Here is a 27,580-nt window from a genome sequence, read left to right as displayed (position 1 = left end):
TACTACCAGTAACTCAGCCTGAAATGAGTATATACTTATTTTTTTTCCATTTTATTTTTCCCCTTTAGTTGTGTTGAATGAGCAAATGAAAGCTGTTCGAAAAAGGAATGAGACCTCTGTTATTGATCAAATTGGGGAAGATTTGCTGACCTGGGTAAGGAAATTAGCTATTTTATTTTAATATTTTTACAGCTATTTGAAGATCAGATTCAAGTTTAAGTAATTAGCCTTTCCAAATGTGCAAATTCATCCATTTTTCAAAGCTACTGTAAAGATGAAGAGTCCAGAGTATGTGTTTTTTGGTTAGTCTTCTATTAAGTGCTCAATCAAACTAAGTGCTCCTTTTTTTTTTTTAATCAAATTAAAGATACTAGTTCTTTCTGTTTTAAAGAATGTAGAGTAAAATGAATTTCCCTAAAAATAATTTAACTGTATAGAATTTTAGCTATCTTCTGCTGTCCAAATCTCAGAATTATACTGCACATTAAAAATTATAGATCTAGAATTTACCATCACAAAAGTAGAAAGGTGAAAATTACTTAATCTTATTTATAGTATAATAAAAGAATTCAGAGACTATATCAAGTTGTGGTTATTTTTTCTGACTCTTTGTCAGTATATACCCCACAATATATATTTACCGGTATGTGCCAAACACTGTGCTGAGAATAGAGGTGATCAAAACAGACATGGCTCCTGGCCTAGTGGAGCTCACAATTAATAGGGCAACTGTTGTTAATTATTTCAAGTTTGGTGATTGTTACAAGAACGGGAAGAATACAGGTTGTTATAGGAATATATGGAAGTAAGACCTAAAGTTAAACATACAGAATATCTTCCTATGGGAAAAGGAGTTTGATTCAAACATTTAAAGAAATTACTATACTTAAGGCTATAGATAAGAGTAAAGTATATCATGTAGTCAGCAAAAATTTAACACAGGTTAAAAAATCACTGTTTAGATACGTCCATAAAAATTTACTTCAATGTGTAGCCTGCCATGAAATTATGGGAATTCTACAATGATAAATTTTTTAAAGATTAAATACTACCAGTTCACTAAAATCTTCATCTTACTACTTTCATGGATGGTGAGATCTTGGTTTAGAATCAATCTACTAATCTAATAGTTGATCTCTTCTTAGTTACTTGATTCCTAGAACAGGATTAGGGAATCATAATCCAGTCCTATTTTGCATTTACTGAACTTTCCAAAGCAATTTCTCCCTTGGCCCAGTCTAGGATCATTGTTTTTAAGGAGATCTACTTCCTTGAAAAGTTCAATTTATTCTTTGGCTACTTTGTAATAGTCTAATTCATTTTGTTTCTTGATGTCATTGTAGCAGTGAAAGTTATGACTGAGTTCTGTTGGCTTGGCAGCAGACCACTTAAAACAAAACATTTGTAGGATGACATAGTGTATCATCAATTCATGTGAAGTGTGGATTAAAAAGTTGTAAGTCATATGGATGTAAGATACCAATCTTGATTCTAAGGAGTTTAATTTGTGCCTCATATAAAATAGTGTTTAAACCAAGTCTCCAGTGAGATTCATCATTAATGTGGAACAGAAGTGCAGTTGGTCCTCTTATCAGAGTCCATTGTACTCCATATATGCATCTACATGTTAAAACAAAGTAGAGAAACCTATTCATAGAGTGGGACAAAATTTATTTTAGTACGTGTAAAATGAAATGTATTCTTTTTTAATATTATTTTTCAATTATAATTTCAGTATTATTTTATACTAGTTTCAGGTATACAGCAGAGTGGTTAGACAAACTTAGACTTCACAAAGAGTTGCCCTGATACTTCCAGTACCCACCTGGCACCACACATAGTTATTAAAATATTTTTGACAATATATTCCCTATGATGTACTTTACATTCCCATGATTCTTTTGTCACTAACAATTTGTACTTCTTAATCCCTTCACCTTTTTCACCCAGTACCCTAACCCCCCTCTCATCTGGCAACTGTCATTCTGTTCTCTGTATCTATGAGTATGTTTCTGGTTTTTTGTGCTTATTTTGCTCTTTAGATTCCCCATATAAGTGAAATTATATAGTGACTGTTTCACTTAGCATAATACCTTCTAGGTTCATCCTTGTTGTCACAAATGATAAGATTTACTTATTTTTTATGGGTGAGTAATACTCCATTGTATATACGTACAACATTTTTTACCCACTTGTCTGTTGATGGGTACTTGAATTGCATCCATATCGTGGCTATTATATTATGAATAATGTCACAGTGAACATAGAGATGCGTATATTGATTCGAATTAGTGCTTTGAATTTCTTCAGATATATACCCAGGAGTGGCATTGCTAGGTCATAAGGCAGTTCCATTCTTTTTCTTTTTATTTACATATTAATTTTAAATATATTTTTCCAGTTAAGTCTTTTTTGAGTTGTATTTTTTTCCATTGCCATTTAGTCCCCTTGTACCCACTTCCCCACCCAGCAATCACTACACTGTTATCCATGTCCATGAATCCTTTCTCCTTTTTGCTCAACCCCTCCACCCCCTAACCTCCCCTTCCCACCTTAGCTGTCATTCTGCTCTCTATGAGCCTGTCTCTGTTTTCCTTGTTAGTACAGTTTGTTCATTAGCTTCTACAGTAAAATCATATGGTATTTGTCTTTGCCTGATTGGCTTATTTCACTTAATCTTCTCCAAGTCCATCCATGCTGTCACAAAGGGTAAAATTTTCTTTTTTATGGCCGAGTGATATTCCATCGTGTAAATGTCTCATAGTTGTTTTAGCCACACATCTGTTGATGGACGCTTGGGCTGTTTCCATATCTTGGTGATTGTAAATAATGCTACGATGAACATTGGGGTGCTTATGTTCTTTCAAATTAGTGTTTTGGGTTCCTACAGCTAGATTCCCAGAAGTTGGGTAGCTGGGTCAAAAGGCAGATCCATTTTTAATTTTTTGAGTTATCTCCATACTGCTTGCCACAGTGGCTACACCAGTCTGCATTCCCACCAACAGTGCAAAAAGGTTCTCCTTTCTCCACATCCTCACCAGCACTTGTTTGTTGATTTATTGATGATAGCCATTCTTACAGGTGTGAGGTGATATCTGATTGTGGTTTTAATTTGACATTTCTCTGATGATTAGTGATGGTGAGCGTCTTTTCATATGTCTTTTGGCCATCTTGGGTTATTTTTTTTCTTTTTGGTGTTGAGTTGTCCATGTTCTTTATAAATTTTGGATATCAACCTCTTATCAGCAGTATCATTCACCATATGTTCTCCCATTCAGTGGGTTGTCCTTTTCATTTTGCTGATGGTATCAATTGGTGTGCAAAATTTTTAGTTTGATGTAGTTCCATTTATTTATTTATTTATTTGATTCTTTTGCTCAAGCAGATACGTCAGCCAAATATTGCTAAAAGTAAAGTCAGAGATTTTACTGCTTACGTTTTCTTCTAGGAGTTTTATGGATTGGGGTCTTACATTTAAGTCTTTAATCCATTTTGAATTTATTCTTCTAAGAAGGTGGTCTAGTTTCATTTTTTGCACATATCTGTCCAATTTTCCCACACCCTTTATTGAATAGACTTCCTTTACCCCATTGTATGTTTTTGCCTTCTTTGTCAAATATTAATTGACCACATAGGTGTTGGTTTTTTTCTTAGCTCCCCATTCTGTTCTATTGATATATGTGTCTGTTTTTATGCCAGTACCATACTGCTTTTGTTATGTTAACATAAAAGTATGGTTTTATATCACATAGCATGAGACCTCCAACTTTGATCTTCTTTCTCAGGATAGCTGTGGCTATTCTGGGGTTTTTGTAGTTCCCGTATAAATTTTTGGAATATTTGTCCTAGTTCTGTGAAATATGCCATTGGTATCTTGATAGGAATTTTGTTAACTTTATAGATTGCTTTGGGTATTACAGACATTTTAGTGATGTTGATTCTTCTTATTTATGAACATGGTATATGCTTCCACTTTATTTGTGTACTTCTTCAGTTTCTTTGTTGCCTTGTAATTTTCTGAGTACAGGTCTTTTACATCCTTGGTTAAATTTATTCCTAGGTATTTTATTTTTTTGAGGCAATTGTAAATGGGATTGTTTTCTTAGTATCACTTTCTGATAGTTCAGTATTGGTACATATTTATTGATAGTTCAATAAAAAGTACAACCAATTTCTGAATATTTATTTTGTATCCTGTTACTTTATTGAATTTATTTATCAGTTCTAGTATTTTTTTGGTGGAATATTTAGGGTCCTTTATATACAGAATCATGTCATCTGCACATAATTACAGTTATACTTCTTCCTTTCCATTGTGAATGCTTTTCATTTCTTCTTGTCTGATGGCTGTGTTCTAAGACTCCCGGTACTATGTTGTATGACAGTGGTGATAGTGGACATGCCTGTCTTGATATTAAAGGAAACACTTTTAGTTTTTCCCTATTGAGTGTGATGTTAGCTGTGGACTTGTCACATATGGCCTTTTTTATGTCGCCTTTTCCCTCTGTTTTCACTTATCTTAGAGTTCTTAATATAAATTGGTCAGGATTTTGTCTTAATTCTTTTTCTGTATCAGTATGATCATATGATTTTTATCCTTTATTTTGTTTATGTGGTGTATCCCATTAATTGATTGGTGACTATTCTGTCAACCTTGCATCCATTCCATCTGATCATGGTTTGTGATTTTTTTTGTTTGATTTTTGTATATGACCTTTTTAATACGTTGCTGGAATCAGTTTGCTCATTTTTTTTTTTTGAGGGTTTTTGCATCATTTTTTATCAGGTATATTGGTTTGTAATTTTCATTCTTTGTGGTATCTTTACTGGTTTCGGGTTTAATATAATGATGACCTCATAAAATGAGCTTGGGAGTCTCCGTCCTCTTGAAATTTTGGAATAGTTTGAGAAGTGTAGGTTAGTTCTTCTATGAGTGTTTGGTAAAGTTCATCTGTGAAGCCATCTGGTCCAAGACTTTTGTTTATTGGCAGTTATTCTTTATTATTGCTTAAATTTTGTGGTTGTATTACCCTGTTCAGATTTTCTGTTTCTTGATTAGTTTTGGGAGATTGTATATTTCTAGGAATTTATTTATTTCTTCCAGATTATTTATTTTGTTGGCATATAGTTGTTCATAATATTTTCTTATAATTCTTTCCATTTCTGTGGTATCAGTTGTTACTTCTCTTTCATTTCTTTCTTTTCTTTAAAATATGAACAAATGGTTGTGCAAAGTTCAAAAATATGCAAAATCAAACAATATTGTAAGGGATGCAGATACTAAGGGTAAAACCATAAAGAAAACCAAGGAAACAACAGTTGCAAAAATTAGGAGGATGGTTACCTCCTGGTGAGTGAATAAGGTTGTGATGGAGAATATGGACACTTGGGGGTCTTTTGCGGTCCTGGATGGCAGTGTTTTATGTTTTGACTGGGTAGTATATATATGGATATTTATCGTTATTCTTGACAACCCTTCTCCCTCCACAGCATATAAAGCATTTAACTATTGAGTATGATGTTGGATTTTCAAAAATAAATTACTGAGTATCCACTAAAGTAGGAAAATAATTATTTTACTCCAATTAAGGATGAACCACAGCTTTTCTTTCATTTAGTATTCATTTCTGATTTTATGTATTTGGGTCCTCTCTTTTTGTCTTGATGTGTCTTCTCAAAGGTTTATCAAACTTTGACTTTTCAAACAACCAGCTCTTGGTTTCACTGATTTTTTTAATAGTTTTTTAGATACTATTTTTATTTCTCTCTCATCTTTATTTCTTTCCTTCTACTCATTTTGGGGTTTTTTGTTGTTTTTCTTGGTCCTGAAGGTGTAAGGATAGATTGTTAATTTGAGATTTTCATTGTTTTTGCAGTAGGCCTGTATTGCCAAGAATTTCCCTTATAGGACTGCTTTGTCTGTGTCTCATAGATTTTGTGTTGCTGTTTGTCTTGTTGTATCTTTTGATCTCTACCTTGAACTCATTGTTTAGTAGCATGTGAGTTAACCTACATGTGTTGGTGTTTTTCAGGGTTTTGGGGGGTTTTGGGGGGTTTTTTTTGTAACTGATTTCTCGTTTCATACCATTGTGGTTGGAGGAGATGCTTCATATGATTTCAGTCTTCTTAAATTTATTGAGATTTGTTTTGTGTCCTAACACGTATATTCTAGATCACAGGTGGCAAACACAAAACCCGAGGGCCAAATCCAGCCCTCCACCTTGTTTTATCCAGCCTGGCACCTTGTTTCTATCCGGCAACAGCACCAAGCTAGTTAAGGAGTAGTTACACTTATACTTTGAAGGCAACCCCGAGGCCAATGTGGCCCCCGGTGAAAATGAGTTTGACACCCCTGGTCTAGATAATGTCCATGTGCACTTGAAAAAAAGGCATATTCTGCTGGTTTTCAGTGAAATGCTATGAAAATATCAGTTAAATCCATTTGGTCTAGTGTGTCTTTTAAGGCCTCTATTGTTGAGTTTCTGTCTGGATAGGTGGGATGTTAAAATTTGCTACAATGACTCTATTACTGTTGATCTCAACTTTATGTTATTTCCTTTAGATATTTGGGTGTTACTATTTTCGGTGCATAAATATTTATAGTGGTTATATTTTCTTGATGGATTGATCTTTTTATCATTACGTAATGTCCTCTGTCTTGTATTATAGTCTGTTTTAAAGTCTGTTTTGTCTCATCTGAGTATTGCCAACCCTGTTTTCTTTTCATTTCCATCTGCATGACATATTTTTTTCTATGTCTTTATTTTGAGTCTGGGTAGATCTTTCATTCGGAAATGGGGCCCTTATAGACAGCATACATATTGATCTTGTGTTCTTATCCATTCAGCTACCATGTGTGTTTTGATTGTAGAATTTAATTCATTTACATTTAAAATAATTATTGATAGGTATGTATTTATTGCCATTTTATTCTTTATAATTACATTCCTCTTTTTTTGTTGTTGTTCCTTTTTTCTTCCTAAAGAAGTCCCTTTAACATTTGCATTTCTGGTTTGGTGATAATGAACTACTTTAGCTTTTTTATTTTTGTCTGAGAAGCTCTTTGTTTCTCCTCAATTTTATTTTTTAAATTTTTTTATTTGTTTATTTTTAGAGAGAGGTGAAGGGGGGGAGAAAAAGAGGGAGATAAACATTAATGTGTGGTTTCCTCTCACATGGCCCCCACTGGGGACCTGGCCCACAACCCAGTCGTGTCCCGACAGGGAATTGAACTGGTGACCCTTTGGTTCAGAGGCCACCACTCAATCCACTGAGCTACACCAGCCAGGGTTCTCCTCAATTTTAAATGACAGCTTTGATGGGTAAAATACTTAGTCTTGGTTGTTGGTCCTTGCTTTTCATAACTTTGAATATTTTGTGGCAATCCTTTCTGGCCTGATATGTTTCTGTTGAGAAATCAGCTGACAATCATACGGGAGCTTTTTCATAGGTAACCGTTTTTCTCTTGCTACTTTTAAGATTCTCTCTTTGTCTTTATCTTTGTCACTTTAATTATGATATGCCTTGGTATGGGTTTCTTTGGATTCATCTTGTTTGAGTCTCTCAATGCTTCCTGGACATTATGTGTCTTTTTCCTTTACCACATTAGGGAAGTTTCACTCATTATTTCTTTAAATAGCTTCTCAATCCCTTTCTGTCTCTCTTCTTGTGGTACCCCTAAGATGTGGATGGTGTTATGCTTGATATCCCAGAGCTCCCATTAGACTGTCCTCATTTTTAAAAGTTCTTTTTTCTTTTCTTTTCTTTTTTTTTGCCCTGTTTGGGTGTATTCTGCTATCTTTTCCTCCAATTCACTGATTAAGTCCTCTGCTTCATCTAATCCAGTGTTGATTCCGTCTAGTGTTATCTTAATTGCACATACTGTATTCTTGATTTCTGGCTCATACTTTTTTATGGTTTCAGTGTCATTTTTTATGCTCACTGTCACTTTAAGTTCTCACTGAATGCATCCACTCTTCTGCTCTTCCCCTGAGTTCCTTCAACATTCTTACACTCATTTTTTTTTAAGATTTAATTTATTTATTTTTAGAGAGACGGGAAGGGAAGGAGAGAGTGAGAGAAACATCAGTGTATGATTGCCTCTCATGCGCCCCCAACTGGGAACCTGGCCCACAGCCCAGGTATGTGCCCTGACTGGGAATAGAACCTGTGACCCTTTGGTTCATAGGCCTGTGCTCAACCCACTGAGCTACACCAGCCAGGGCCTTATAACCATTTTTATTTTAAATATATTTTATTGATTATGCTATTACATTTGTCCCATCCCCCCCTTCACTCCACCCCCTCCCTCCCACATTCCCCCCCTATAGTTCATGTCCATGGGTCATACATATAAGTTCTTTGGCTTCTACATTTCCTATACTATTCTTACCCTCCCCCTGTCTATTTTCTACCTACCATTTATGCTACTTATTCTCTGTACCTTTCCCCCATCTCTCCCCCTCCCACTCCCCTGTTGATAACCCTCCATGTGGTCTCCATTTCTGTGGTTCTGTTCCTGTTGTAGTTTTTGGCTTAGTTTGCTATTGTTTTTGTTTTAGGTGTGGTTATTAATAACTGTGAGTTTGCTGTCATTTTTACTGTTCCTATTTTTGATCTTCTTTTTATTAGATGAATCCCTTTAACATTTCATATAATAAGGGCTTGGTGATGATGAACTCCTTTAACTTGACCTTATCTGAGAAGCACTTTATCTTCCCTTTCATTCTAAATGACAGCTTTGCTGGATACAGTAATCTTGGATGTAGGCCCCTGCCTTTCATGACTTGGAATACTTCTTGCCAGCCCCTTCTTGCCTGTAAGGTCTCTTTGGAGAAATCAGCTGACAGTCTTATGGGAACTCCTTTGTAGGTAACTGTCTCCTTTTCTCTTGCTGCTTCTAAGATTCCCTCCTTCTGTTTCATCTTGGGGAATGGAATTATGATGTGCCTTGGTGTGTTCCTCCTTGGGTCCAGCTTCTTTGGGACTCTCTGAGCTTCCTGGACTTCCTGGAAGTCTATTTCCTTCGCCAGATGAGGGAAGTTCTCCTTGATTATTTGTTCAAATAAGTTTTCAATTTTTTGTTCTTCCTCTTCTCCTTCTGGCACCCCTATAATTCGGATGTTGGAACGTTTCAAGATGTCCTGGAGGTTCCTAAGCCTCTCCTCATTTTTCCGAATTCTTGTTTCTTCATTCTTTTCTGGTTGGATGTTTCTTTCTTCCTTCTGGTCCACACTGTTGATTTGAGTCCCAGTTTCCTTCGCATCACTATTGGTTCCCTGTACATTTTTCTTTGTTTCTCTTAGCATAGCCTTCATTTTTTCATCTAGTTTTTGAACAAATTCAACCAATTCTGTGAGCTTCCTGATTACTAGTGTTTTGAACTCTGTATCTGATATTGGCTATCTATTCATCACTTAGTTGAATTATTTCTGGGGCTTTGATCTGTTCTTTCATTTGGGCCATTTTTTTTGTCTTGGCATGCCAGTTATGTAAAGGAGCAGAGCCTTAGGTGTTCACCAGGGCGGCTTAACACTCCTTGCTGCACTGTGATGCTGCATGTAGGTGAGGGGTTGGAGAGGAGCAATGGCCCTGCTCTACTCTGCCGGTTTTCACTCCCTCTGCTATCAATCAAATTGGGCCCTTCTGGTGCTGTTTCCCAAGTGGGTGGGTTTGTGTACGTTCTAGGACCCTGTGAGTCTCTCCAACGAACTCTCCTGTGAGGCTGGGAGTTTCTCCTGCCACCTCAACCCACACGGGTGTTTTCAGTCAGTGGTTTGAGGCTTTATTTTCCTGTGCTGGAACTCTGGGTTTCGAGGTCTGTCACCCCGTCCACCAGCTGGTGCCTCATGCTGGCCAGCTGCAGCTTTGTCCACCCCACTCCACAGTCTGCCACCTCGCTGGGTCTGCTAGCCACCGCCTTGCTGCGAGTCCTGTCCGCCCAGCTGCCCATCTCCACCCCTCCTACGGGTCTGGATGAATGTGTTTTCTTTATCTCCTTGGTTGTTGGACTTCCGTACAGTTTGATTTTCTGTCAGTTCTGGTTGTTTTTTGTTTTTAAATTGTCGTTGTCCTTCTTTTGGTTGTGCAAGGAGGCACAGTGTGTCTACCTATACCTCCATTTTGGCTGGAAGTCTTATAACCATTATTTTATACTCTATATCTGGTCGCTTGCTTGCCTCCATTTTATTTAGTTTATTTTTCTGGGGATTTCTCCTTTTCTTTCATTTTGAGTGTTTCTTTGTCTCCCCACTTTGGCTGCCTGTCTCTATTTGTTTCTGTGTATTAGGTAGATCTGCTCTGTCTCCCAGTCTTTGTACTATGGCCTTATGTAGTAGGTGTCTTACTAGTTTCAGTGGCACAATCTATCTTGTCAACTAATCCAGGTGGTTCAGGAATGTTTCTTGTGTGGGATTATTGAGCCTTCCTTTTATAGTTGAGTGTTGATTGCTCTGGTTGACCATGGGTAGGATTGAGCCTCGTACTGGCTAACTATGAGGGTTGACCCCAACCACAGCGTTCAGTCTGCTATGTGTGGGCAGATTCCAGGAAGCAGAATTTCCTCCAGCAGGGTCTGGTGGTTGATGAGATCTCCCTTTGGGTATGACTCTTGTGGAGTTAATTGGACTGTGCTCTAATTTGTTCTGAAGCTTGCCACCATGTGTGTTGCTTCTGGGAGCTTCTGAGAGGGAATCCAGTGCAGATCAATGTCAGATTCTGTCTCTGACCCACCCTAGGTTACCTGTTTTGGGCTGCAAAGAGATCCTAGTTTGTGTCTGAGTCTGCTGGGCTTGGGCACATGTGGAAGGGACCAAATTGCATAACAAGGTAAGCTTCCACCAGCTTCTAGCACAGAGGCATGTCAGCAAATGGCCAGGGCACTCTGAAATATGCCTGCAACTACTGGCTGCTTGTTAGGCCCAGTCACTGAAAGAGCCTCTGTCAGTACATGATTTGCATGAGTTCTCATTGAGTATCCGGTAGGGTGAGTGCTGTTCACCAGGTTGTTACAAATTGAAACTTGACACCAGTGCTGGGTCTGACGCCACTCAGCAAAAGTCGTAGTGTATACCAAGGCCAGCTGCCACTTGTGGACCATTGTGGTAGGGCACAATCTAAGGGAGTTATCAGGGTGAGGCCAACAGAGTCAATCATGCTAAAAGAGATCATTATTTGGCCATGTGGAGGGAGGGTTCTACATCAGAATGGTGGCGCTAGTTGGTGTGAGGGGGGAAATGGCCCTTTCCCTATTGCCACACAACTCAGCCTCGCCCTGTGCATCTCTGACACAACCTGAGTCTACCTAGATCTCCTCAGGAGTCTACCTAGATCTCCTCAGGAACGACTGCACTGTGGATCCAGGCTGGACCCACCCAGCATACTTCTCTGCTGGACATGAGCTTGGCAGGGCTGGGCCACTGGGAGTCAGGAGGAGAAGCTACTGAATTTCTCCAGGTTGATGCTTAATAGAGGAGAGTGTTCAACACAGGATACATGACATCTCTGGGTTGTGTGGGAGCACAACTCAACACGGGGACCTTGGCAGCTGTTCCTTCAGCCCTCTCCCTGAATCCACGCAACCCAGTATCTCCCCATAGGATTCCAATTTTCTCTGAGCCCCCTTCCCTCTGGAAGAACCCAGAGTGAGTAGCCATCAACAAGATTTTGTGCATTGTCCATTTCAGAGGACACGTGGGTTTCTAGCAAACTCTGATCTCTTCCTGGTGGACAGAATCTCTGCTGATTTACACAGCCAGACATTATGTGGGCTCCAGTTCCCAGCTGTGGTGCTCTGGTATTGAGATATCCCTTACTCCTCAGGGGTATTCTTGGCACTTGAGATATCCCTCCAAATTCTCAACCACGGCACATGAGTGCAGGGCGGGCCCTTTTCACATCTCCACCCTTCCTACCAGTCTTGACATAGCTTCTTGTGTAGATTCTTGGGTATGGGTCTTCTATTCAGCTAATCTTTAGTGGGTTATTCTAGTTCATTATTCTTTAATTTAGTTGTAAATCTGATTTGTTCCTGGGAGGAGGTGAGTGTTATTTTTATCTATTCTGCCATAATCTTGGACCTTGCAGAAGAAGTGTATTCTTTTTTTCCCCATTAATTTATTTGTTTTTAAATTTTTTTTTTTAAAGAGATGGGAAGGGAGGGAGAAAAAGAGGGGGAGAGAGACCACTATGAGAAAGAAACATTGACTGGTTGCCCCTTGAACATACACCAACAGGGAGCCAAACCCACAACCTAGGCATGTGTCCTGTCTGGGAATTGAACTGGTGACCTGTTGCTTTGTGGGGTGATGCCCAACCAACTGAGCCACAATTGTTTGGCCAGGGTTCCATTTATTTTTTTATTGAATTTATAGAGGTGACATTAGTTAATAAAATTATATTGTTTCAGGTACACAATTAAAGAATACATCATGTGTATATTTTATTCTGTATTTACTACCCCAAGTCAAGTCTCATTCCATCACCATTAATCCCTGCTTTACCTACTGCTACCTACCCCCCTCCCCCACCCCCTTTCCCTCTGGTAATTACCATACTCTCTATAAGAGTTTTCTCTTTATAAGAGTTTTTATTGCTTAATCCCTTCACCTTTTTCATCCAGCCCACCAAACCCTCACCACCTGAGAGTTGTCAGTCTGTTCTGTATGTATGAGTCAGTTTCTATTTTGTTTGTTTGTTTATTTTGTTCATTAGTTTCCACATATGAGTGAAATCATGTACTTTGTGATGGTACTTGTCTTTCTCTGCCTGACTTGACTTCATTTAGCATAATACGAGGGTGGACCCCCAAAAACTGAGAACTCATTTATAAAAAATTGTATATTCTTAACATGTTTAAACTTCAGTGACCTTCAAAGTATTCTCCATTTGATGTAGTACACCTATTGAGACTTTTTTTCCGCTGCTCACAAAACAGTATTTGAACTCATCGATTTGGGTGCCTTTCAGTGCTTCAACCATTTTTTTATTTCATCTCTTCCACATCAGCAAAACGTTTCCCTTTGAGGAGTTTTTTCACCGAGAAGACAAAGTCACTCAGTGCGAGATTGGGTGAATAGGGAGAGTGGGGCATGGGGGTCATGCCATTTTTGGTCAAAAACTGCTGAATACTCAGTGCAGTGTGCGCAGGTGTGCTCATAAATCACCCATCATGAAATGGGTAAGTGCAATGAAAGAGTCTTTAAAAATTCACTGAAGCTGAACACAGCCTCTCACAACAATGCCACTTGGTACACTGATACAGATGGGGTTCTAGAACACTCACCTAGCATAGGAAGCCTGTGCTACAAGGGGCCCACCCTCCAGAAGATAGTTCCATTTTTAAGGGCCCCCCCCTCCTGTTCTCCAGGACTATCCATGGTTTTGCAAAAGATAAGATTTCCTTCTTTTTTATAGCTGAGTGGTATTCCACCGTGTGAATGTACCACAGCTTTTTTTTTCCTACTCACCTACTGATGGACATTGGGGCTGTTTCTAAATCTTGACTGTTGTAAATAATGCTGAACATAGGGGGTGCATATATTCTTTCAAATTAGTGTTTTGGGTTTCTTTGGATATATTTTCAGAAGTATCTGAAGAACTGCTGGATCATAAGACAGTTCCATTTTTAAATTTAGAAGTAACTCCATACTGCTTTTCACAGTGGCTGCACTAATCTATATTCCCACCGACAGTGCACGAAGGTTACCCTTTCTCCACACCCTTGCCAGCACTTGTTGTTTGCTTTATTGACAGTAGTCATTTTAACCGGTATGAGGTGAGAATCCCGTTGTGGTTTTAATTTGCACTTCTGATTAGTGACATTGAATATCCTATCTGTATATTGGCCATCTGTATGTCCTCTTCGGAGAAATGTCTATTCAGGTACTTCGCCTATTTTTTAATTGGATTGTTTGTTTTTCTGATGTTGAGTTTTATAAGTACTTTGTAAATTTTGGATATTAACCCCTTATCTGTTGTATCGGTGAATATGTTCTATTCAGTGGATTGTCTTTTTATTTTGTTGATGGTTTCCTTTTGCTCTGAAAAAACTTTTTAGTTGGATGTAGTCCCATTTGTTTATTTTTTCTTTTGTTTCCCTTGCCCAAAGCAATAATATCAGAATATTGCTACAAGAAATGTCTCAGATTTTACTGCTTGTGTTTTCCTCTAGGATTTTTATGGTTTAGATTCTAACATTTAATTCTTTAATTATTTTGAGGTTTATTCTTTGTGTATAGTATAAGAAGGTGGTCAAGTTTCTTCTTTTTTTGTTTGTTTGCATATATCCATCTCATTTTCCCCACACCATTTTTGAGCAGACTATTTTTTTTAATTTTTATTGTTATTCAATTACAGTTGTATGCCTTTTCTCCCCTTCCCTCCCCCCTACCTCCCTCCCCCACCCCCACCATCCCCCCCGATTTGTCCATGTGTCCTTTATAATAGTTCCTGAGCAGACTATTTTTAACCTCATTGTATATTTTGCCTCCTTTGTCATATATTAACTGCCTATAAACTCAAAGGTTTGTTTCTGGGCACTGTTATGTTCCATTTAACTATGCCAGTACCATGATGTTTTGATTACTATATTTTTAAGATTTTTATTCATTTATTTTTAGAGAGAGGGTAAGGCAGAGAGGGAGAGAGGGAAAGAAACATCAGTGTAGGGTTGCCTCTTGCGTGCCCCCTACTGGGGACCTGGCCTGCAACCCAGACATGTGCTGTGACTAGAATCGAACTGGTGACCCTTTCGTTCTCAGGCCAGCACCCAATCCACTGAGCCACAGCAGCCACTATGGCCTTGTAGTATAGTTTGATATCAGGTAGGATGATTCCTTCAACTTTGTTGTTGTTCTTCTGGATTGCTGTGGCTATTCTGGGTCTTTTGTGGTTCCATATAAATTTCTGGAATATTTGTTCCAGTTCTGTGAAATATGCCATTGGTATCTTAGTAAAAATTACATTGAATTTGTAAATTGCTTTGGGTAGTTAATTCTTCCTATCCATGAACACAGTATATGCTTCCACTTATTCATATGCTTCTTTAATTTCTGTATTCATTGCCTTATAATTTTTCGAGTACAGGTCTTTTACATCCTTGGTTAAATTTTTTTCTAGGTACTTTTTTTTGAAGCAATTGTAAGTGGAATTGTTTTCTTATTTTCCCTTTCTGATAGCTCATTATTGGTGTATAAAAATGAAACTTAATTCTGGATATTTATTTTGCATTCTGTTACAGAGGGCCCTAAAGATTCCACCAAAAAACTACTAGAACTGACAAAAGAAGTGTATTCTTGACTAGTGTGATGGACCTATAAAAAAGTTGGAATGGACTAACCAATTAGATTAGTAACCATTAGTTATAGATGGTTAATTTAGGGCAATGCAGAAATAGTAAAAGCAAAAATCATAAATATGCCTTTAAAATTATTTTTTCAAATAGTTTTGGAGAATTTATTTTTTGTATTTGTCCATTAAGATCATCTTTCTTAATGGATACTCAAGCTACTTGTAAAACTACTTTAACAACTGCCTGAGGTTGATGACATTTATTTTCTTTTGTAAACCCAACTACTGTGGTAGTATTTGTGTGGCAGAATTAACATTCCAAACTGCTGTTAGTTTTATTTTTTTAAATGTTGAGTGTCATTTATAATAGAATAAGAATACAGCATTGGAACAACCTATTGAAATGTCACTTGATATGTGTCCGAGCTGAAAAAACACTCTGACTTTACCTACAAATGCACTATAAAACAGTTAACAAAATATTTTCATGTACAAACTTTTGCAATTATGACTTTAAAGGGGAGATTATATCAAAAATTTATTTATGGACCATAAAAGCAATTATTAGAAATATAAAACTGGTTAAAAATAATTTATTCAACCTATACTTATAAAAGTACCTGTTGTGAGTAAAGCACTATTAAGTGTTTTGTCAGAAACTTTAAAATTATGGCATATAAAAACTTAAATTTATGAATTAAAATTATCAGTAAAAAAGTATTATTTTTAGCAAAGAGATTCATAGGCTCATGGATCTTCCCCAGGAGAGAGATTGATGGCCTGGATATCTAGCCTCAGCACAGGTGAAGCAGGGGTAGTTTAATTTTATTGCAACCCAGAAAAGTTTTGACCTGACCTAGGTTTTATACTAAGCAATAATAAAAGAGTCATTTTTGTGAAAGTGCCAGATTCTAAGAACATGAAATTTTAATCTCAGTATTTTTTTGTTTTACAGTATATTTTTAAATTTTATTTATCTATTTTAATTAAATTTATTGGCGTGATATTGGTTAATAAAATTACGTAGGTTTCAGGAGTGCAGTTCCATGATACATCATCTGTCTATTTCTTTGTCCACTACCCAAAGTCTCTTTTAAGTGTTTTATGTCTCATAATTTCCCAAGTGTCAACCATTCTATCTAATATAGAAGTGGTATAGACTGAAAAGTTAGTAAGTGTGGGAGGCTACAAGGAAGAAAACATTTAGAGTTTAATTAGAAAAGGTTTGAATGTGTCAGAGTCAGATGTTTTTAATAGAGAAACATTGATATTCTGTGTATATATGTAGTTCTTTGTTTCTTGTTTTTTGAGAATACCTACTGAAATACTGGTAAAATTGTGGATGTCTCTCATTTTGTCTGACCTTTTATCAGCTAAGTATCCCATTCTCTATTGTGTTCTTTGCTTTCTTGGTACAGTTCAGTGGACCAGGGGAGGAGAAGTTGAAACATGCTGCTGCTACCTTTTGCAGTAATCAACCTTTTGCCCTAGAAATGATCAAATCTCGTCAGAAAAAGGATTCTCGATTTCATACTTTTGTGCAAGTGAGTTGACTGCATCCTTTAGGAGAAAAAATGATGCAATTAAATTAATTATGGAATAAACTGGTGAATTTTGACTCTTTTACAAGCATTATATCTATGTTAATGTTTCTTAAATCTATAAATGCTCTCTTAAATTACTGGAATAGTGACAAATAAAGAATGTATATCAGGATTAAAATACTTAACATGGAAGTTCACATTACCCTGGGGATATTGTCCAGAAGTGGCCCATGTATACTATTAAAATCATATCATCAAAACATAAAGAATGGGTTTATATTCAGTCCAGGGAGCAACTTAACAACAATCATACTTATTGAGGTATATATTGGTATAAAGGAAGGGTCAGTAAGCTACAACCTGCTGGTCGTATCCAGCCTCTTGCCTGTTTTTGTAAATAAAGTTATATTGAAAAACAGTATAGTAGTTTTTTGTTGTTGTATAGTAAATTACCACAAGCATAGCAACTTAAAACAATGCAAATTTATTGTGTCAGTGTTTTGGGGGTTCAGGAGTACAGGTGTATAGTTTACCTAGGTTCTCCTTTCATGCTTTCATCAGACTGAAATCAAGGTTGTTAGCTGGAGCCATAGTTCTCATCTGAGACTTGGGGTCCTCTTTTAAGCTCACTTGTTAGCAGAATTCGTGTCATTGTAAATGTATAACTGGGATCCTTGTCTTCTTACTATTGTTGGCTACAAACTGCTCTTGGTTACTAGAGAATGCCCATATTTGTTTGCCATCTGACCCTGACCCCTGTAGGCATTTTACAAGATGGATGTTTGCTTTCTTCCAAGACAGTAGGAAAGCATCTCCCTGGCAGAGCTTTCTTTTAAATAATCCTCTAAATAAGTCAGACTCACCTAGGAGAATCCTCAAAAGTCAGCTGGTAGTAACCTAAGCAAAGGAGCAATATGCTATCATATTCAAGGTTCTATCCACACACAAGGGGAGGGGATTATATAGGGTGTCTACGCCAGTTGGGGAATTGTAGGAGCCATGTTAGAAACTTAATACACGTAGTCATATTCTTTGACTTACATATTATCTGTGGTGCTTTGGTTCTTAAACAGCAAAGTTGAAAGTTGTGGTAGAGACTGTACGGTATGCAAAGCCTAAAATATTTACTATTTGGCACTTTACTGAGAAGTTTTCAGATTCTTGATATAGATGAGCTGTTACATCCAGACTAGTGGCCCATTGTGCCTACTTGGGATGGCAGCCAGCAAATTATCTGATTTGTTTTGGGTGGGAATGCCAATTATAGGAAACTGTAACTAGATTTTTTGAATATGTTAAGAAAAAACTTTTATCCCAAGAAAGTTATTCTAAGAGTTGATTATGAATGCGTTCAGTCCTTGCTTAAACACATAACAAAGAAGCCATTGGTTTAGGGATAAAAAGAGAAAGCAGAAGTATATTGTGGCAGTGGTATGTTTTGGCATATTTTTAGTCTTGATTTGATTACCAGAACTATGCTGCTGTAGACACTTATATGATGAATGTATGGTAGAACTTAAAATTCACTTATTTCACTTTAATTTTAGGATGCTGAGAGTAATCCACTCTGTCGTCGTCTGCAGCTGAAGGATATCATTCCTACCCAAATGCAGAGGCTTACTAAGTACCCTCTTCTATTGGATAATATTGCCAAATACACAGGTACAATATATTCACTGAAATTAAAAAGCTTAGGGAGAAAAAAAAAAAAAAGAACAAAATTCTGTCACAGCATTCTGGTGCCTAGAGGTTTCCGAATAGTAGAGCAAAATTTTCTAGTAAGATTCAATCCAGTCTCCAGGATATTTGATATAGTGGACTCCATTATTGAGTCTAGCACAGGGTTTGTTAATCTGGATCATGGGCCAAATCTAGCTAATCACCTGTTTTTGTAAAGTTTAGTAGACCATAGTCATGTGTTTGTTGACACATCGTGCTTTTGCACTACAAAAGCAGAATTGAGTAGTTCGGACAAAGACCACTTGGCCTGCAAATTATAAAATACTTTTTACTGGCTCTTTATAGAAGTTCACCAATTCTTCCTCTAGCGTATATCATATTTCCTTTGAAGAAGGCTAATGTTGGGTTGAAGAGATGTTTTTTATCTGTGTATGTACTTTCATTAGCCTAGCTGATCAGCGCATTATAATTCTAACTCTTCCGTTTTAAAATAAGTAGTGGAAGACTATACTTTAAGGGATCATTTCTATAGTTTGTTAAAATAAGTAGTGGAGGCGCAGCACTGCCTCTGTAGGTGCTGGTGCTGGGACCATAGCTCCGCTCTGCAGCCAGCCAGCACATCAGTCCTTCCACCGGGCTGTCCCCTACCACTGCTGCCACAGAATCTGCGACACTACTGCTCACCTCCAGAAAATCTATATGTTGAACTTCTGGCCAAAATGGAGGTATAGGTAGATATGTTTTGCTTCCTCGAACAACCAACAGAAGGACAACAACCAATTTAAAAACAAAAACCAAACAGAACTGCCAGAAAACCGAACTGTATAGAAGTCTGACAACCAAGGAGTTAAAGAAGAAATATTCATCCAGATCGGTAGGAGGGGCAGTGACAGGCGGCTGGGTAGAGATGACGCATGGCAAGGCAACAGACCAGGCCAGCGAGGTGGTAGCTGGTGGACAGGGTGGTCCTACATTCATGAGCCTATAAGCTGGGAGGAACAACTGGTGAGTGAGACAGACCACGCAACCTGGGGTTCCAGCCTGGGAAAATAAAGCTTCAAAACCACTGCCTATAAAAACCTGTGGGGGTTGCAGCAGCGGCAGAAACTGCCACCCTCACAGAACAGTTCATTGGAGAGACCCACGGGGTCCTAGAATGTACACAAGCTCACCAACCAGGGAATGAGCAACGGAGGGGCCAGTTTGCTTGTGGGTAGTGGGGGAAGTGACTGAAAGCAGGGCAAGAGTAGTACAAGTGGCATTGTTCCCTCTCTGACCCCTCCCCCACATACAGTGCCACAATGCAGTAAGGTGGGCTGTCTCTGCCCCTTACTACAGAACAGGTGCACCAAGACAATGAAATATGGTCCAAATGAAAGAACAGATCAAAACTCCAGAAAAAGAGGAAATGGCCAACCTATTGGATGAAGAGTTCAAAACACTGGTAATCAGAATGCTCACAGAATTGATTGAGCATGGACACAAAATAGAGGAGGGAGTAAAGGCTATGCAAAGTGAAATATAGCAAAATATATAGGGAACCAACAGTGAAGGAAAGGAAACCAGGACTCAAATCAACTATTTGGAACAAAAGGAAGAAATAAACATTCCATCAGAACAAAATGAAGAAATGAGAATTTTTAAAAATGAGGAGAGGTTTAGGAACCTCTGGGACAACTTTAAAACATTCCAACATCCAAATCATAGGAGTACCAGAAGAGGAAGAGCAAAAATTGAGAACTTATTTGAAAAAATAATGAAGGAACACTTCCCCAGTCTAGTGAAGGAAATAGACTTCCAGAAAGTCCAGGAAGCTCAGAGAGTCCCAAAGAAGTTGGACCCAAGGAGGAACACAAGACTCATCATAATTAAGTTACCCAAGATTAAAGATAAGGAGAGAATCTTAAAAGCAGCAAGAGGAAAGGAGACAGTTACCTACAAAGGAGTTCCCAGAAGACTATCAGCTGATTTCTCCATAGAAACCTTACAGGCAAGAAGGGGCTGGAAGGAAGTATTTAAATTCATGAAAGGCAAGGACCTACCTCCAAGATTTGTCTTTCCAGCAAAGCTATCATTTAGAATGGAAGGGCAGATCAAGTGCTTCGCAGATAAGGTCAAGTTAAAAGAGTTCATCACCAAGCCCTCATTATATGAAGTGTTAAATGGACTTACTTACCTAAGAAAAAGATCAAAATTATAAACAGTAAAACAAACACACAACTATCAACAACTAAACCTACAAAACAAAATCAAAAACTAAGTAAACAATTAGAACAGGAACAAAATCACAGAAATGGAGATAACCTGGAGGGTTATCAGCAGGGAGGAGAAGGGGGGAGAATGGGGAAAAGGGTACAGGAAATAAGCATAATTCATAGGTACAAAGTAGATACGGGGTAGTTAAGAATTGTATAGGAAATGGAGAAGCCAAAGAACATACATATATGACCCATGGACATAAACTAAGGGGTAGGGTGAAATGCAGGAGGGTATAGGGGTCCGGGGTTGAAGGGGATAAAGGATGGAAAAATGGGACAACTGTAATAGGATACTCAGTACAATATACTTAAAAAAGTTAAAATAAGTACTGAATTTTACAATTGAGCTTTAGGCTGTTATAATTAATTTTCATTAATAATTCTATGTAAACTCTTATGCCTCAGAATTTGAAAACACTCATAAGCATGATTTTTATATTTTAGTATATCTATTCATTATAGTTAGACTATGTTTGGAGGATTGTAATTTTGAATATTCTCATTTTGGTATTTACATTGTATACATCAGTGTAACCCATCATATTGTGGCAAATTTCATGTTTTATTTATTCATTTTTAATTTTTTAAATTTGTGTATTGATTTTATTTTTTTGCTTTTTTTATTATTGTACAATTACAGTTGTCCCCATTTTCTCCCATTACTGTCCCCGACCCTGCCCACACCCATCTCCCACCTTCAGTCCTCCGACATCCCCATTGTCTTCGTCCATTGGTCCATTATACATGTTCCTTGATGACACTTCCCCTTTCTTTTCCCCATTATCCTCCTCCCCCAACCCCTCTGATCATTGTCACTTTGTTCTTTATTTCCGTGTCTCTGGTTATATTTGGCTTGCTTGTTTGTTTTGTTGATTAGGTTCATCTTATAGGTGAGATCATATGGTATTTGTCTTTCACCAACTGGCTTATTTCACTTAGCATAATACTCTGTAGGTCCATCCATGCTGTCATGAAGGATAGGAGTTCTTTCTTTCTGCTGTGTACTATTCCATTGTGTAAATGTACCAAGTTTTTTGACCCATTCATTAACTGATGGGCACTTAGACTGTTGGCAGCACTTGGCTATTGTAAATGGCATTATTATGAGCGTTGGGTTGCATAGATTCTTTTGAATTGCTGTTTCAGGATTCTTAGGGTATAATCCCAGCAGTGGAATTGCCAGGTCAAAAGACAGTTCCTATTTAGTTTTTTGAGGAAATTCCATACTGTTTTCCACAGTGCCTGCACCAGTCTGCATTCCCACCAACAGTGTACTAGGGTTCCCTTTTCTCCACAACCTCGCCAGCACTTGTTTGTTGATTTGTTTATGATGGCCATTCTGATCTATGTGTAGTGCTATCTCATTGTGGTTTAAATTTGCATCTCTCTAATAGCTAGTGATGCTGAACATCCTTTCATATGTCTCTGGGCCCTCTGTGTGTCCTCCTTGGAGAAGCGTATGTTCAGGTGCTTTGCCCATTTTTTAATTGGGTTGTTTGTCTTCCTGGAGTGGAGTCATATGATTTCTTTATATATTTTGCAGATCATCCCCTTGTGTGAGTTATCACAGGCAAATATATTTTCCCATACAGTTGGTTCCCTTTTCATTTTGCTGATGTTTTCTTTAGCCGTGCAGAAGCTTTTTATTTTGATGAGGTCCCATTTGTTTATTCTTTCCTTTATGTCCCTTGCTCTAGAGGACATATTGGTGAAAATATTGCTGCGTGGAATATATGAAATTTTCCTGCCTATGTTTTCCTCTAGGACTTTTATGGTGTGACTTATATATAAGTTTTTTATCCACCTTGAGTTTATTTTTATGTATGGTGTAAGTTGGTAGTCGAGTTTCATTTCTTTGTATATAGCTGTCCAGATATCCCAATGCCATTTGTTGAAGAGGCTATTTTTACTCCATTTTACGCTTCTGCTCCTTTTGTTGAATATTAATTGTCCATAAAGACGCGGGTTTACTTCTGAGGTCTCTATTCTATTTTATTGATCTATGTGTCTGTTCTTAAATGCCAGAACCATAGTGTTTTGATTACTTTGGCCTTATAATATATTGTGATGTCAGATACTGTGATCCCTCCTACTTTGTTCTTCTTTCTCAAAATGGCTGCAGCTATTCAGGGTCATTTATGGTTCCATATAAATTTTTCAAGTGTTTATTCTGTATCTCTGAAATATGTCATTATATCATTTTGATAAGGATTGCATTGAATCTGTAGATTTTTAGAGGCCATATGGACATTCGATGATGATAATTCTTCCAACCCATGAGAATGGTAATTGCTTACATTTATTTGTGTCTTTCTTAATTTCTATTTTCAATGTTGTTTAGTTTTCTGAGTAAAGTTCTTTCACCTCCTTGGTAGGTTTATTCCTAAGTACATTATTTTCTTGTTGCTATAGCAATAGGGATTATTTTCCTAATTTCTGTTTCTGGTATTTCATCTTTAGTATGCAAAATGCCTTCACTTTCTGAATACTTACTTTGAATCCCACTGTTTTGCCAAGTTCACTTATTAGGTCGAATAGTTTTTTGCAGACGTAGATAGGGTTTTCTATGTACACCATCATGTCATCTGCAAACAATGACAGTTCTGCTTCCTCCTTTCCCATTTGGATGCCTTTTATTTCTTTTTGTTGTCTAATTGTTGTGGCTAGGACTTACAATATTACAAGTGGTAAAAGCAGACATCCTTCTCTTGTTCCTGATCTTAGTGGGAAAGCTCTAAGTTTTTGCCCATTGAGTATGATGTTGGCTATAAGTTTCTCGTATATGGCCTTTATTATGTTGAAGTATGTTCCTTATACTCCCACTTTGCTGAGTGTTTTTATCATAGATGGTTTCTGTACATTATCAGATGCTTTCCTGCATCTATTGATATGATCATGTGATTTTTGTCTTTTGTTTCTGTGAGGTATTATATTTATTGATATGCAAATAGTGTACCATCCTTGAATTCTTGAGATGAATCCCACTTGGTCATGGTGTATGATCGTTTAATGTGTTATGGGATGCGATTTGCCAATATTTTGTTCAGGATTTTAGTGTCTGTGTTCATCAGTGATATCAACCTGCAGTTTTCTTTTTTTGTTGTTTCTTTATCTGGTTTTGGGATTAGGATAGTGCAGTCCTTATAAAGGAGCTGGGAATTTTCCCTGGAATCATTTTTGGAATACTCTGAGAAGGATAGGGGTTAGATCTTCTTAAATGGTTTGTCAAATTCTCCTGTGAAACTGTGTGGTCCAGGTATTCTCTGCGGGTGGAGTTTTTTGATTGCTGCTTGAATTTCACCAGCAATTATCTGTCTGTTCAGGCTTTATGGTTCTTTATTCAGTTTTGGAAGATTATATTTCTAGAAATTTGTCCATTTCACCCAGATTTTCATATTTTTTGGTATAGAGTTGTTCGTAGTAATCTCTTAACAATCCTTTGTATTTTTGTGGTGTCATTTGTAATTTCTCCTTTTTCCTTTCTATAAACGTGGTATTTCACCCAACTAGCCACTATTTATAAAAGGTAGAAAAGAGATGACTCTTATTACAGGGGGAAAAGAATGGGAGCTGACTTAAGAAAGAAAAACACATATGTGAGGTTATATGGAGGAGAGCTGGTGAGAGTAGGGGATAGAAACTTGGCATAGTGTGAGAGAAAATAAAATTTACAGCAACGATAATTCCAGGAAGGTGGCGATATGCATTAAGACCAGGGAAGGGTGTTCTGTTGGATTTGGAATAATAATAGTGTGATAAGAAATATATAATCTAAATAAAAAGAATAAAAAGTACAAGACCAAGAGTAGCACGTTATTTGGAATATAAGTGAAGTGAAAGAAAAAAATGAAAATACAACATGAAAGGGAGAATAAAAAAACAGAACAAAAAAACTAAATGTAAAGAAGTAAGAGAAACTTTTTTTAAAAACATGCAAGTTCTACTGAAAAGCAAAGTGAAATTTGTCTCAGCTGTTGGTGTTCGCCTTCTGACTTATTTTTTGATCTGCCTCTCCTGTCCAGGTCTTACAGTTGACAGGAAAAAAAAAAAAGCCTGCCCAGTCAGTTTTGCAGATCTTCCAGTTTCCTGCAGGCAGAGGGGAGCTGGGCTACATTTTTTCCTTTGCTGTGGTTCTGCAAGGATGGTGGCTCACTCTGGGCTACTATAGTCAGAGGTGCCGAGTTTCCAGCCCAGGCCCTCCAAGTACTGTGCATCCTGTACTCTTCACCGAGCATTTGCACCTATCCATCGCTGATAAGCCACCTCATTTTGCACCCTTTTGATCAGTCCATGAGGTTTCCTGAGTGGGAGCAAATCGCGCCCCCATGCCTCCCTCTTTGCTAGCTGGGCAAGTTTGAGGTCCCTGCACTTGAGCACCTCAGTTCTCCTTTTGCAAAAAGTCTCTTTGAGCGCTGTTGCTGCACTGAGGCACTCCACAGCTTGCCACACAGTCCAACCCTCTGTCAGATCCAGAGTTCTATTTGGTCACACCCAGTTGCAGCCCACCTCCTCTCCCAGCTCCCAGGTGTCAACCAGGATCCCCCAAATTCTCTGGCAATGTCCCAAGCAGTGACCACAGACCCAGTCTGGGTACTCTGCTGGCTGTGTGTCGCTTGCTACTTCCCCCCCACCCCACTTAGTTTACCCCACTGGACGCATTGTTCCTGTATGTGTGCATGTCTCTCTCCTGGCATGGGTCTGGGACTTCCCCTCTGTGGGAGGAGAGGGAGCCTGTAGGCTGCTGTCACTGACCCCACTCTCCTCCAATGTACCCGTGGTAGTCACAGTCTCATGTGCCAGGCCCAGGGACCTTCCCATTGCTCTGTGAATCCTCCTTACTGCCCTTTTTTAAGGGTCTTCTGTACACTTTGGCTTCCAAACTTCATTTCAGCTGAGATTCTGTTGGCTGTTCACTTTGTTTTTTGGAAGATGGGCTAAGTGTCCCAGTTGAGTACATGAGCACGTAGGCTCAGCTCCCACCTATTCTTAACCTGTTTATTGATTTTAGAGAAAGAGTGAGAAGGAGGTGGGGAGAGAGAGAGAGACATCAATTTGTTGCCTCCCATACGTGCCCTGACTGGGGCCACTACCTAGGTATGTGCCCCGACCAGGAATGGCACCCCCAACTTTTTGGTGTACGGGACAATGCTCCAACTAACTAACCCACACCAGGCAGGGCCGAATTTTATCTTCTTTTAATGATACAGATTTTCTAATCTTATTTTATTTCTATAAATCTAATTTCAAATTCAAAGAAACTTACTTTGGAGTTATTTGGAATTATTTTAAATTATTTTGGAGTTATTTGGAATTATTTTGTATTATCGTTCAAAAATTGCTTAACGGGTGCACTGTACATAATCATGTAGGCTGTGCACTGTGATATTTTAGTGGGGAGGACTCTCATTTATATTGCTTGCAATGTGAATGAGACCGACTCCCTGGAATGTGTAACATTGATGATGCTTGATACTTGATACTTGATGTAAAACATCTCTCCTTGTGTTGGGTTCCTATACTATGATTTCTTTTTAAAGATTAGTATTTATGTTTTAAAGTACTGTCATAAGTAGTTTCACATGTCCAAAGACTACCTGAATTGAGATTCTTCCATCACTGTTATCTTGGTATAACAATATTCAGGATCTTAGTATGTTCTTCTAACTGTTCAAATAAAATGTTATGTATGATACCTTTTTTTTCCTGATATCCTCCATTTTCCATTTTTGATTTCTTGCCCTTATTTAGAGTGGCCAATGGAAAGGGAGAAGGTGAAGAAAGCTGCAGATCATTGTCGTCGGATCTTAAATTATGTAAATCAGGCTGTCAAGGAGGCAGAAAACAAGCAGGTAAGAAGGGAAAAGCAGGATACTGGGTGACGTAGTAAGAATATTAAATTAGTGTTTCTTGGAATCTGTGAAATAATAATTGAAAGGTGGACATTTGTTAACTATTCATATAGTATGTGAGTCTGTATCAATTTGTGATAGAACATCAGAGTTGTATTTGACTTTTTTGAGCATCTCTAGTTGCTTGTTTGCTCATTCATTCAACAGATATTTATGCAGCATCTTGTTGTATGCTGAGTGTAGGGTATAGAGTAGTTGGAAAAAAATGAGTATAATAATTGCCTCCACTGAGCTTGTTTTCTAGCAGGATGGAACAGCATTGAACAGATTATAGTGCAGGTATTCAGTATTTTATATCAGTTGTGATGGATGCCATGAAGGAGAATTTCAGGATGCTGAGGGACAGGGCTAATTTAGTTTGAGGATGTTAGGTAGTGGCCATCAGAGTAAGCTTCCTGAGGAACTGACATTTAAGCCAAGCTCTGAAGGATGAGTTTGAAGGATGGAATGAAATAAAATAATGTAGAAATGAGCAACCTTACAGGTAGAGGGAACAGTATGTAGAAAAGTCTTAGGGTAAAAAAGCATTCCTTGTTTGAGGAACTGAAAGATTAGATTAGTGTTTATCAGGCCTAAATGCAAAGTCATAGTGATATGAAATGAGATACAGTAGGCTACGGCCAAATCATACAAAGCCCTGTAGACCATGTTAAAGATTTTGGTTTTTATTGTAAGAGCACTGGGAATTCATTATAGTCAAGGAGCGGCATGTTCAGGTTTTTCATTTCTAAGTACCACTCATTTACTCTATGAAAAATTAATTGAAGAGGGAAGAGAGTGGATGAAAGAGCTCACTTAGGACTCTTTGAGCAGTCTAGGATAGATGATGGTGGCTTAGGGAAGTGCAGAAATTTAAAAAATACTTCAAAGATAAAATTGACAGGACTTGGTGCCTGATTTA

The 27,580-nt window shown here is 37.9% G+C and overlaps 1 protein-coding gene across 9 annotated transcripts in view; it reads left to right on the top strand.

Moving 5' to 3' along the window:
• ARHGEF12 (Rho guanine nucleotide exchange factor 12) overlaps positions 1–27,580 on the top strand; it is a 278,370-nt gene that overhangs the window by 232,833 nt on the left and 17,957 nt on the right. For all 9 annotated transcript variants that reach the window (XM_024569579.4, XM_024569576.4, XM_024569577.4 and 6 more), the window contains 4 exons: positions 69–154; positions 16,707–16,832; positions 18,380–18,494; positions 26,519–26,619. In XM_024569579.4, coding sequence (XP_024425347.2) covers positions 69–154; positions 16,707–16,832; positions 18,380–18,494; positions 26,519–26,619 — 428 coding nt within the window. The remainder of the gene's footprint in view (positions 1–68; positions 155–16,706; positions 16,833–18,379; positions 18,495–26,518; positions 26,620–27,580) is intronic.

This window comes from Desmodus rotundus, chromosome 5 (assembly GCF_022682495.2).
Source record: "Desmodus rotundus isolate HL8 chromosome 5, HLdesRot8A.1, whole genome shotgun sequence".
In the NCBI taxonomy this organism is placed as follows: domain Eukaryota; kingdom Metazoa; phylum Chordata; class Mammalia; order Chiroptera; family Phyllostomidae; genus Desmodus; species Desmodus rotundus.
Note: the sequence above shows the minus strand (reverse complement) of the source record. Positions and strands in the feature narration are given on the sequence as shown.